A 14,028-nucleotide genomic window follows, 5' to 3' on the forward strand; every position below is an offset into this window, starting at 1 on the left:
AACACTTTTATAATGATATTTAGGATGTGGCTCTGTCCTGATTTCCTTGAAATTTGATCTCACAGGAAGGAACTTGTCAAGTCTTTGTCAAACTGAATTTAATTATCAGGCGGCATCTGAGTGTGGCCTGAAGCCAAACATTCAGGTTATTTCAGCACAGACATGTACACCCACAAAGAACTGAAGCGCTGCTAAAAAAAAAAAAAAAACACGGACAGAACGCCTTACATGTAAAAGGGCACAATACCTCACACAAAAACATTTCACTTCTAATGTACAATAGATGACTGACTCCCTTTGCGAGCGCAACTGAATGCCACTTTAGGAGTTACATTCTTTCATCGGGTCTCTGATTGGCTCTTTTTTACTCATGCGGTCACAGGTAAAGAATGAGAGGTATGACTCAGGTGAGGGCTCACCTGACTGTGAGGGCAAATTCCGCCATCCACTATAAACGTTTGAAATACCAAAAAATTTTCCAAAGTGGTAAATATTGACTATATCATACAAGTGGGCTCCTAAATGAAAAGCTGTTGCCAGAACAATGGTATATTTATTTTAATCTAACTGAAGAATGGATTGAGTCATGCTTTGAAGAGAAGTTGTAAAGAAAACGTCATAATTTGGTAAATAAATAAAGAGAAACACAGATGAGATGCTGCACTTGCGTTAAAACTTTCTAGCGACTATCTGATTAATTGCGAAGGGAAAATCTTGGTATGGTCCAAACTAAAGGCAGGTAAAGTTTTCCCAAGAATCAGTGCGTCGTCATATGATTGAGCACTAAACAATGACTTTGGACTGCAGTAATGATTCATAAAGGTATGTCAATTTTAAGATCAAACAAGTGACTGGTGGGTGCAGCTTATCTTTTAGATATGGGACAAAAAATAAATTTCCGCTGTGAACCCAACCTTAAGTATACAACCCTTTCCGATTCGACCTGTCGACCACAATTCAGTCTTTTGACACTTTATTTTTCTCTATATTTTATTACTATATTGTTATTTATAATTGATTGTATATTCTCTTTATTATTAGTGTTTTATTACCTTACATTATATGTATGCCAGCACTATGTTTGTAGTTTCTGTACTGGAAGCTCCTAACACTAAGTGTGTGTAAATACACTTGACAATAAAGCTATTTCTGATTCTGATTCTGATTCATATCCAGTTTTGTTTCAATGAAATGTCTATGAAAAACATTTAAAATTCAAATTTGTGCCGTAAACAGTACAAGACTGTGCTGATGTAATTGTAGCTTAATGCTGTTTAGCCTTTGTACCTTTTTTAATAAACCATATAAATGATATATACAGTACTGGTCTGGTTTAAAAGTGATTTAGCCTAATCCGAGTTTATATTTCATAATAAAGTAGACCTTTAAGTGATTTCATATCTTAACTCTTATAACAAAAAATAATAGATGTGCCAGTGCCAAACATGTAAAGGTTGTGTTATGTCATTAATGCTGCTTCCATCCTTCGAAAGTGACTCAAAAACAATAAATAAGACGATAAACTTTAAATAGCTATGACATATGCAGGGTTTATGGTCCCGGGTTATAAATGTCTCCATCCAGATATCCGCACACATCCAGACCTCCAGGCCCCACGAGAGAATACAAAGTGAACCTGAGCCTCCGAGTCTGTCAGGACCCCATAGCTGAGGGGCCAAATTAGCCAGACATATTTCTTGACTGTATGCTGCTCCTTAGATCAGCGTGTCTCTTTGATCCATATAGAAGCTGGATACGACTTCAAAGCCCAGCCTTGATAATCTGTAAAGCTGCGTAATTCCACAGAGAGCTCTGGTTTTCTCACTTACTCTATTGACACTTCAACAAAGAAACATACACTGCTAGGTCCACATAACCAAAACCCAAGTTATTCTGACCCTTGAATGCATTATAACTAATAAAAAACTAAATAAGAAAGGAGTTTTAATGCTGTTTGAACAAATGACATAAATTTATAGTATGTAATGATGAGTGGTTTCCAGTTATCACATGACTTATTGATAAGACGCCGGCGTTTATTGTAGTTTGGGTGGATTACTAATTTTATAATCTTATCTGTGCCTACACCTGTTCATAAGGGCAAATGTAAAGATTACAGCCGCAATAAAGCATCAAAAGAACCTGAAGGAACATCACTGAGCTCTTGAGTTCGTTTTTAAGGATTATTATTATTTTTATTATTTTTTATGAAAATGTTAGCATGTAATAAACGTTTTCAGCGGGTGTGGCTCAAAACACAAGCATATTGCTATGCTACACAACAGGTCTATTGAGTTTTTATCTGACGCACAATGACGCCACATTTCTGAATGAACAAGTCTCCTCTACTACAAGGGACTTTCCACTCCTTCAAGAAATGCCTGGGTTTCTTTCAGAAATAACTGAAGTATCATCAAATAGTTGAAATATCAATATGTCAATATGGCTAGTAAAACTTATGGAAACAACTGCTGAAATATTTTATTATTATTATTATTATGGTGTAACTATTGTTTAAGAACTACAAAACTAGTGCACATCAACGTTATGACATAACAATATTGTAAAATATTATAAATTATGATTTTTTTTATTTTTTAAATAAATAGAATTAATATATATATATATATATATATATATACTAGTGAACGTTATGGTTTTGAAATATAATATTTTTTTTTTTTTTTTTTTTTTAATTCCTCTACAAAAGATTTTTTACTCCCTCAAGAAACGGCTGGTTTTCTTTCGGAAATAACAAAAGCCACAAAATGTCATTATAATACTTTTATGTAAATGCTGAAATACCTTATTATTTTTTAAAATTATGATGGTGTAACCAACTGTTTAAGGAAAGAACACAACCAAACTGTCACGTGAAAACGTTGTGAAACATTATAAATCAATTCAATTTAAAAACTGATTTGTAATAAATTCATGAATCATAAATGAAGTCCAAATGCAAACTCAGTTTTATGCAAATTTATTTAAATAAATACATAGATCATGAAATAACTTAATACAACACTGGTACTTGCAGCATTCCTTTGTAAAAATAAATAGATACATTTACACGTACATATCCAAAGCCTTATGGAGGCGCTTAAGAAAGTTCAAGGGTTCAGTCTTGAGTGCTTTTGAGGGTTTTGCTTGTTGAAATCATTGCCAGGTTTATTCCGAAGACCTTCACAGACCAGCTCAACGACAGTCCAGACTCTGAGCACATGGGCTTCTTTCAGACATCGTCAAAGCTTCGCTTTGGTCCAAGCTTCAAGATTCAGTTCGCTGTATCTCTAAATGAATCAAAAGAGGAGAATTCAGCAAATTCAGGTTTCCTTCCATAAATAATACTATTCATCTGTAACCAGTGGTCTAAACCACACCAGTTATGTCAATCAAGAACTCAAAAACATCTCACGTACAGTCTTTGTTCAACAAATATCCACATTTCAATAGAAGCTAGCTGATTTCTCACCATGTTTGGCTTGGATTGGAAACATCTCAAGGTGCTCTAGCCTTGCATCTCTCCTGCTGTCCCAGAGAAGTGTTCTCCGATTCCTGTCGCGTTTTAAAGTCCTGAATGGCTTTTCTGTTCTGAAAGTCAATCAGAGCCATTGTGATGACGGCATTCCAGCAGTTCTCCTCGCCCGGGCACCTGAAGTCAATCTCCTTATTGTCTGTGGTCACGATCGTGAAGTACACGAACTTCCCAGTGCGCTCCACACAGTCCACCTTCTTGATGGACTGCAGCTTGAGCTCTTTGCTCTTGTTCTTCTTCTGGTTGTCCGTGTAGATGTTCAGGCTGTCCGTGGTGAGGACGCACGTCTTCCTCTTCCAGAACTGGAGGAGGTTGTCGCTCCTCTTCTCCAGCTCGCCTTCCTTCAGCACGTGGGAAATATCCGAGCCCGTCATTTTGGTTGCGCTTTTGGTAATGCTCGGGTTCTGAAAGAAAAGACAAGAATACGAATGTCCCAGAGCTTCGTATAATCTCCGCTGAAGTCGCCGACCGACGCTGGGCTTCTTCATGCGTGCGTAAAATCCAGGCAGACGCGAGTAAGATGCGGCGGAGACCGGTGCCGTTTTATAACCGCGTGCGCCCGTCCCTCAAGCACGTCATGACAACTGTTGCTAGATTGTATGAATGGAAGCGAGTGGGCGGCAAACTTTATACCTCTAACATGTCCGAACTTAGATTTAAATGATCGAGCCAGAATAATATAATACCGTATTGTATAGGCCAATAAAACACAATTAATTATTTATTAATACAATTACACACATATTTAAATATATCATACATGATTTATTTTATTTTATTAAAGAGCAAACAAGTGTCATACACGTGAACTTCAGTCCTAGGATGCAGCTCATGAAGTTAGTCCGTTTACTTAAAATTATGATGGTGTAATTATTGTTTAATCACTACAACACTAGTGCACAACCACAATATGACACGAAAACATTGTGAAATATTTATTATTATTTTATTCTAATATATTTATTATTATTTGATTAAAGTTATTTTCTAAAATAAATATAATTATAATAATATTTTTTTAAAAAAACATTGTAAATAAATTCACAAAGTCACTTCTACTACAAGGGACTTTTCAATCCTTCAAGAAAGGCTGGTTTTCTTTCAGAAATAATTGAGGATGTTCTGACTAAAGCCACAAAATTATTAATTAAATTAAATTAAATAGTGATTTTTATCAAATCTGTACTTTTTTACTACATTTTTGTGATTTGTAAAGTATATATTAAAGAGTAAATAGCATTTTCAAAAATAAAAATAAAAAGACAGACTATAAAATTGACATCATCATATTAAATATGTAAACATAAGAATATAAGAAATGTGACAGACAGCCAAAGACAAGAATATTTCTTTATTTTTATTTTTAATCTGACCACTTAAGCCTTTGGGAATTCAGAATGAAAAAAAAAAAAGTACTATTATACATATTTAAAAATAATTTCATTAATAAAAATGATTATATTTATATATAATATTTAATGTTTAATGGCATATTTTCTATAATATAAATATACTGTAAATATCAAAATTGGTCCTGCTTTTATAAGAGAAACTGACCAATGAAATGCTATTTTCAAAAGCCTTTCTGGCAAATACAATCAAAATAATTATTTTCCACTTTTTTTCAGATAGACAGACAGATAGACAGATAGATAGATAGATAGATAGATAGATAGATAGATAGATAGATAGATAGATAGATAGATAGATAGATAGATAGACCATGTCATGACCTGATTTTAATAACGACTCACTTTCTCAAAGTCAGAAGATTTCAGTTTTACTTTTATTCACGTCTCATGTACAGTATGTGGGTGTACAGTAAGTATTGCTTATTGCTATAAAGCTTACATGTGTATGAGGATTTATGGGTGTGATACATTATAAGCTTTTACAACTATTCCTCAAACACAGAGTTGAGTAACTTATTAATGAAGTAATGTGAGGTGGGAGTGTGTGTAAATGTTATATGAAGTCATTTTCAAATGTCAAAATCAAAATCCAGACCGGGGTAATGGACTGACAGTATCATAAATCCTATCAAAAATCCTTAGATGAACCATCTTACCTTTTCCTTTCATTTCCTCTCCTCAGTGGGCTGTTTTATGGTTATAGCTGGGTGTGTGTGTGTGAGTGTGTGTGTGTGTGTGAGCGCAGCGTCATGAAGAGACCAGGCATGTCTGCCGGATGACTCACTTCAGTCCTGATTGCTGAGGGAGGAGTCCTGCCAAAAAAGGAGTGCTGGGATTTTACCACCTCATTCTAGCTCTGGCTAGAGGTCACTTCTGATCCCATCTCAGCCATGTCATAACTGATTTAGGATCAGAGGAAAGTGTATTCTTTAGAGGGAGAACTTGTGGCTGCCTTTTTTCAGGTTTATTTTCTAACCTCGCCTTTTGTTTCTAGAGCCCAATATGGGTGCTGGTGGGTGTATTTTGATTTCAGGCAGTGACCTCATTATCTGTGGGATGAGAGTTGGGATCTTAGAAAGGAAGTTTAGACTGGTTTTGGAGAAATATGTTTCAGCAAGTTGGATTTTTCTGGTAATTTCCAAACGAATGAGCGAGGGACTTTTGTGGTCTTTTAGAATGATTTGGACTTTATACAGAATCTGGTTTAACTAATCAAGTCTGTTCAAGCCCAGTTCATGGCTGCCCTGTTTATGAATAACTACAATGATGTGATTCATACTGTAATGAGTCTCCACCCTCACTTCACAAAAGCTGAACATAAGTTGCTCTAGTTTAATAGATCAAGCAGCTGTTGCATAACTGTGTAACTGCATATAGTGTAAAAAAAAAAAAGAAGATTAGTGTAAAATGCACAACATTCAATTTTTAGAAAATCATTAGAAAAATTTTCATTTTGATTAAAATTTAATATTTCCTCATGAAAAAAAAAGAAGTCTGTTGTTTATATAATATGAATAGACATTATAATGTTAAATATTTATAAATTTGTATATATAACAAATCTGAAATAGACAGAAAACAGAATTGTATTGTTTGATCAAGTAGATATAAAATATTTAATATATAATTTAAAATATATATAAAAATATAAAAATATGTACAATTATAATATTTAAATATTTACAATTTAATCATTATTTTAAAACAATATCATATAAATAAACATAAATTTTGGTTGAGCAGTTTTTATTATATATTGTTATAGAATATACTATTAAAACTCTTTATATTCATTGAAATAAAGATATATATATATATACATACACATTAGATGGAATCTATAAAATATAATTAGAAAATAGAAGTTTAAGTTTAAGTACTAGAAATATACAAAGATAAAACTGAAATACTATATATAAAAAAAAGGCTAAACAAATAAGTATATATACTAAAATTACAAAAGCCTAAAACTGAAATTACTCAATATTTAACAAAATTATAATTGAAAAATAGAAAAGTAATATATATTTAAGAGGCAAAATGCTAAATTATGTTCTGGATTATGATATGATATATTACTTTCAACATTACATTTAAAAATCCCCTGAAATATTTTGCCATCAATGATATCAAATTATTTAAATAAACGTTTTAAATTCTATTGGATGTTTTCAGAATTTATAGTTTATAAATTTTATTGGAATAGTTCAACACTTACAAATCAGTCCAAATAGATAAATAGATAGATAAAAAGATAGATAGACAGATAGCACAGCGTTCTTTAAATCACCTTGAAGTACAGTACCATGGAAACACCTTGGTAGATGAAAATGTTTATATCAGAATATTATGATAATACCAGTTGATACACCACCGTACAACAATTATCATTACCATAATTTTTGTAAGCGAATCTAATTTTAGAAAATGCCAGTGAAGCCTCTCTAGGAAATGAGCTGGCCAAGGTGAAGTGAGAGTAGGTTGAACAGAGTTGTAAGATGGTATTATTTGTGATGCAGTGAAAGGCTGAGCGCCACAGTGCCACAACAACACTGCAGCTGTTACCTGACGCTTCTCAAGCAGGATTCCTCGCCTGTCAAAGCCCTATCTCTGTCAAGAGCTCTCCTCTCCAATTGTTTGGGACAACTATTTTTGGCATCTTGATCTCCAAGCTTGATCTCTCACAAAAAAGCTTCAGCTCTTTCCTCACACTCATAAACGTAATGTAGCCCTCTTGGCCGGAACGTACAGCTTTGAGTCCCCATAGTTATTTGAAGCATTGTTCAGATAAGCCAGGTCTGACGAGGCCAGAGCAAATGTTACCGTATCGTGGGAAAAAGAACAAATGGCGCAAACGTCCAAGAGAGGCATGAGAAACTATTGTGAAACAATGCACAGGGATGAGAAGTGCTGACACATACAAGTCAAGAAGCCAAGAGCCATAACAAAGCCTGATAGCTCTTAATATAAACTTAATTCCATACAGGACTCCATAAACAAGCAATTGGGTGACCGTAAAAAAAATCCAGAAAAATGCCTGAATAAATGATAATAGCACTTTTGACAAATCTGTAAATTGTATTTCATTGGTTGGACCATTTGAACGAATACAGATATGCCCTTTATATCTCTAATTTGTGAATGAACTGAATAAATATGGGATCTCATTCATGAACAAGAATCTACTAGCCGACTGAATGAGAGTTGTTTGTTTAGCTTGGCGTCAGTAATGGAGTCAGTCTTACTATTAAAATGATGTAAGTACATTATTGAAATCAGCTGATGTCTTTTTAGTAGTTGAAGTGAAACATCTGCTTTTGGTGAATGGTTCAATGATTCAATGACTCAATCAAAAAAGACTCACTTGTCGCCACCTACTGGCCAACTATGATTTAGCCTGCATAAAGAGAAACTGAATTCATCCGCAAGTTATTATGAATTCACAAGATTCGAGTTAATGGAATGAATCAAATTCCCTGTAAGTAGTGAAAAATAGGAGAAAAGACAAATTTGCTTTGCTGACATTTATGAAGAAAAAAAATCATGTTTAACTCTATTTTTGGTGATTTAAAAATGTGTAATAAGACTTAGGTCGTGAAAACACAGTGAATCAGTTCAATGATGCAATAACTTGCTCAAAAAGACTCACTTTACTGGCCACCTATGATTTAACCTGCATAAAGAGTCACTGAATGGATCTGTATGAACTAATATGTTTAGTAAATGGATTCAGAAGTTAATGGAATTAATTGAAATCCCCACAAATATTACTAAAGGAACAGTATATTGGCGGGGTGGGGGGGGGGTCTATTGTCAATAGTGTAGCAATGTCTGAAGCACAGCTCCAAATCAAAAGGGCAGCCTAAAAACTTGCTGCTCAACATGCTTTTATTACTAAATAGTTATTTATATGACTGATTCATTTAAACTTGTTAATATTTTAAAACGTGAATTTTAAGTAAAAAAAACAAACAAACAAAAAAACTTGTATTGTTATTGCAAAACCAGTTGAAAAACAAAACTTTTTTTTTTCAATATGCAAAATACAGAGTTAAAAAAAGGATTGTCTCTGTTTGCAACCAAGCGTTACACCTACTTAACATGCTTAAAGACTTCTCAAAGACTCATGTATGAATCAGATAAAGTCTGCTACACCCTCCACACACAAATCTCATTCATTTCATTCACGCTCACTGTAATGTTCAGAAAAATTTAAGTGGCTGTATCTCAGTGACCTGTGCAAAATATGACTTTAATATACCTTGCATAGACTTTAATAGCATTAAAATTAATATGAGAACTGATCATTAGCATTCAAAAAGATCATTTGATTGCTTCAATTCACACTGAACACTGTGCATACAATGTTTAGGTGCATGGATGTTCTTTTTTATCTCGCTCAATATCTCAGTTTTACTTTTTCACAATCCAAAGCAAGATTCACATTCTTCACATCTCACATAGCGAAGAGCAGTGACATTGCAGAATGGTTACATAAACATTAATTGGTGAAAAGACCTGAGCTGGGAACGTTTTAATTTTATTCCCAGGTGAGAGTGATTTATGAAGTGACTTATGGAATATACTTAATCACTGGTTAAGCCTAGAAGGCCTGTTCCTCGAGTTGTATTGTAAGTTGCTTTGTATAGAACGTGTCAGGCAAGTTATACTTCACTATTGTTTCTTTATGGGCATATAATTATCCCATATACATTCATGAATGAGCTAACATGACAAACTGACTCAACATTTATATCTAAGATTATCACTCTGCAAGTCACTCTAGCTTCAGTGATGATTGATGAAGGGTGTGCAGATATTACATAAGTCTATTGAATGATATTTGTCTTTCTAATCTATTTAGGGGGAAAAAAAGAGATGGTATGATTCACCCAAAAAAAAGTTTGGTTATCATTTACTCACTATCATGTCGTTCCAAACCAGCATGATTTTTTTTCTCTTTTCTTCTGCATGATGGGAAAAAAATGACATTGTCATGTTTCTTTTTCTTTTTTTTTTTTTTTTTTTTTTTTTTTTTTTAGATATACGGTAAATCGTGATAAAAAAATTAAAAAAATAATAGAATTTTCTCTACACAGTACCAGCCTAAACCTTTCAATAACCATAACGTTATTGTGATTATTACTGAATAAAAAAATATATATATATATATATAAAACAAAATAAGAAATATATTGCAACAATACTATTGTACACTAAAATGAATACTTAGTTAAAATTTTACATTACAGCTATAAAATTGCAATACTATTATTTAAATCTTAATCTTTTTATTTTAAAATGGATTTTAAAAACTATTGATCTTTTATTTTGGCAGTACATAAATAAATGCGCTGCAGGTTTCAAAGTGAAGAGCATCACTGTGTTCATTTACTCACTGATGATGTAGTATTTCAACGTCTAAGAGTGGTCTGGTTCATTTACAGTAAACCGAGATTCAGAAAAAACATAGCTGCACGTGTGTAGATGAACACAGTGTCATGCTTCACTCTGAAACCTGTAATGCTTATATTTATCTGACACAGCCTTTCATGATTTGATAATTGCACTAAACCATATTGTGATATCAATTTTATTTCTATTTATTAAGCAGTCCTACACTGGACCCTACTGACCTTCATTGTACATTCTTAAAAATAAAGGTTCCAAAAGGGGGTTTCACAGTGATGCTACTGAAGAACCATTTTTGGTTCACTAAATAACCTTTTGTGCAATGGAAAGATTCCATGGATGTTAAAGATTCTTCAACGACAAATGCCAATAAAGAACTTTTATTAAGAGTGTTTGGAGAAGAAAAGCCTACATTTGCCTCTATAGACAACACACTGTAAACTGTGGTAATCAATCTCAATATGTCATAGAGCAAGGGGCCCTTCATCAGTCCTGGGGCTCTGGGCTTAATCCCAGGTAAGCCTGTGCATTAATGTAGCCCTGCATGGAGACCAAGAAGCACTAGAAATAATCAGACAGAGGTTTATTGTGTTTAAGTCTGTGGGAACATACTGTACACAGTAGTAATGTATTTTTATACCCAGTGGCGGTAGAGATAAAACAGCATCATCCACGGCAGCTGTGTGTGGTAATATAGTGGGATGAGATTTTACATAAACTACCAGATGAAGACAATATGAATAACTGGTATATCGTTTTCCATAACAGAGATCTTAATAGCACTTCTTCATTGCTTTCAGTATTACAGTGCAGTCATTTAGTGCAGTTGGAGATACGGCGCCTTCTTGCATTATCAGACATCTATGCTACAATAAAGCACTTTTTTAGGGCCGCCCAGACCGAGACAGAACACAAATCTCTCTGTTGAGCTCTTAGTGGTGGTTGTTTCCGCTGTGGGACATTAAAGGACCTCACACAAGAGTTTCTGTGGGGACTAGTCAAGCAAACCGGGCAGCCATAAAAGGCAAAGGCAGTATGACTGCAAGGGCAGCTGGGGAAGAACGTAAGGTCACTGTCAAGTGTGACTTGAGGGAAGGGTTTAAGACTTGAAGCTCTTGAGTTTTGATGTGAAGTGGTGTTAATCCACTGAGGACAAACACATGAAACTCAAAGACAAACAGAAGGCATTCTGGGTCTTGATGCAAAGGGTTCAACTTTTCATGAATAGGGCACACATTGGAGTTCCATAACTTTAAAGTAATACAAAAACACAAATTAGTGCTATTTAAAGTGAGAAGTATTACATGTTAGATAATTATTCTAACCTAAAAGTAACATAGTATGAAAAAAATTATCACATAACCATGTTAAAAATCAACCGTGTTACTTCATGATTCCCCCCTTAAAAAAGGATAATTCTGTAAAAATCGGGCCACCTAAAAAGTAACATAATTTTGGATAAATCATTATCTTACATAAAAAAATATAAATACAAACAAAAAAAACATAGCTTCTAAAAGTGGCGACAATAGTATAACAGTGTTAAAATCAACCCTGTTACCATGTGATTTTCACCCTAATTGCATAAATTTAGGACACCCAGGAAGTAACAATTTGGATGAATAATTTTTTAATAAAACAATGAACACATCATGAAAATTGTGTTTTAATCATAAAACACAATTAAATTCAACCCAGTTACTGCATAATTTAACTTCTTAATAAACATTGATTATTCAAAAAAAATGTGACACATAGGAAGCATCATAATTTCACAAACAATCATCTTACATAAAATTAACATAGCATGTAAAAGTGGCAACAATAACATAAGTGTTTAATTCAACCATGTTACCACATTTCCCCCATTTGCGTACATTTGGGACACCCAGGACATAAAATGTTTTGGATACAAAAGTATATTGCATACATTAATATAGCATCAAAATTTTGCAACAAAAATGAGTTAAAATCAACCGCTACCATATAAATGTTTCCCCTAATTCCATAAAATTCTAACACACAAAAAGTAACAATTTCCATAAACAATTAAAGTAACAATGAACACCACATGAAAACTGGCTGTAATCCTTTAACAGTATTCAATTCAACCCAATTGCTGCATAATTTAACTACTTGACAAACATTGATCATTCCATAAAACCGACACCTAGGAAGTAACATGATTTCCATAAACAATTGTCTAGCACAAAATTAACATAGAATTTAAAAGTGTCAACGATAATATAACGCTGCAAAATTAACCCTGATACCAAATGCATTTCCCCCAATTGCATACCTTTTGGAAGTAACATCATTTGGATATGAAAAGATCTTGCATAACTTGACATAGCATTTAAACATTGCAGCAATGATATAAGTGCTTAAATCAACCCTGTTACCATATGAATTTCATAAAAGTGTAACACCAATAAAGTAACATAATTTGGACAAACAATTATTTAACATAATGAATACATCATTTAAATAACAATGTATACATAAAATTTACATAGCATGTAAAGTGGCAACAATATGACAATATTAAAATCAACCCTGTTACTGAAATAATTTTTCCCTCTAATTCTGTAAAATGATGGAACCCAGAAAGTAAGATATTTTGGATAATTATTTAATTTTTACACAACAACAAACACAGCATGAAAAGTCACTTTAATCAAACAACAGAATTAAAATCAACTCTGTTACAGAACGTTTTACACCTATTAACGTAGACAATTCCGTAAAATGAACTATCCCTAGTACTATAAGTAACAAACATTTGAACCCTTTCTACAGCATGAGAAGAAGCCAATTAAATAAGCTGAAAAATCATATGAAAGTTCTTAATTATGTTCAGCCGTTCAACCCTGTTACCAAAGTTATTATAAGACAAATGATCCAAAAAAAAAAAAAAATCTTCAATTAATAGAAAACATTATCAATAATTTTGTCAGACAAAAAGCCCTTTCTGACAGTCTAATATAGACTGAATCAACACTTTTACCCATTATGACATTTTAGCCTTTATTTATGGAAAAATCACACAAATCACGCTTTTAAACCAATGTTTCACAATTTTGTAATAGGATTGTAAAAACGGCAACCCCATATAATAAACAGAAAATAAAACAGATAAAATAAACTCAGATAATATTTATTCTGCCTTTTTGAAGTAGATAAACACTTTCTAAAGGGACCTCCTTGTACTGACATGCTATATTACATTATTTAATGTATTAAGTCCAATTTTGTACCCTGTTTGTGGAAAGTGCCAGTACAGTGAAAGTGACATTATAATTTGAGAGAAATTGAAAGGGTGAGAAAGAAAGAGTGTTTACATGTATGCGACAAGAGGGAGACCACAATGGACGTGACATTTGAAACTGTGGGGGCGTTGTTGGAACACCAAATAATAGATTCTTTGATCTGTCTTTATAAGAAATTGTCCAATCTGTTACAATACATTTATAGCTATAAAAATGGAGGAAAAATATGTTTACTGTAATGCAAAGTTCTACTTCCTTGAGTTTTGGCTGTTGTATGCTAAAAGCCCATACAACCCATAAAATGATGTCATATACAACCAGAGTAACAAATTTTTCATTCACAAAGCGATTCAACGTTATTCCCCCCATAAAAGTGCAATATACAATTATATAAAAAAAA

The 14,028-nt window shown here is 33.2% G+C and overlaps 1 protein-coding gene across 1 annotated transcript; it reads right to left on the minus strand.

The window, feature by feature from the left end:
• Window positions 1–2,964: 2,964 nt before the first annotated feature.
• LOC109051143 (pleckstrin homology-like domain family A member 2) lies at window positions 2,965–4,067 on the minus strand. The gene is made up of 2 exons (XM_019068699.2): window positions 3,473–4,067; window positions 2,965–3,290 (listed from the first exon to the last, which is right to left on the minus strand). The coding sequence occupies exon 1, from the start codon at window positions 4,021–4,023 to the stop codon at window positions 3,499–3,501; it is 525 nt and encodes a 174-aa protein (XP_018924244.1). The 5' UTR covers window positions 4,024–4,067; the 3' UTR covers window positions 2,965–3,290; window positions 3,473–3,498.
• Window positions 4,068–14,028: the final 9,961 nt, after the last annotated feature.

This window comes from Cyprinus carpio, chromosome A25 (assembly GCF_018340385.1).
Source record: "Cyprinus carpio isolate SPL01 chromosome A25, ASM1834038v1, whole genome shotgun sequence".
NCBI lineage: Eukaryota > Metazoa > Chordata > Actinopteri > Cypriniformes > Cyprinidae > Cyprinus > Cyprinus carpio.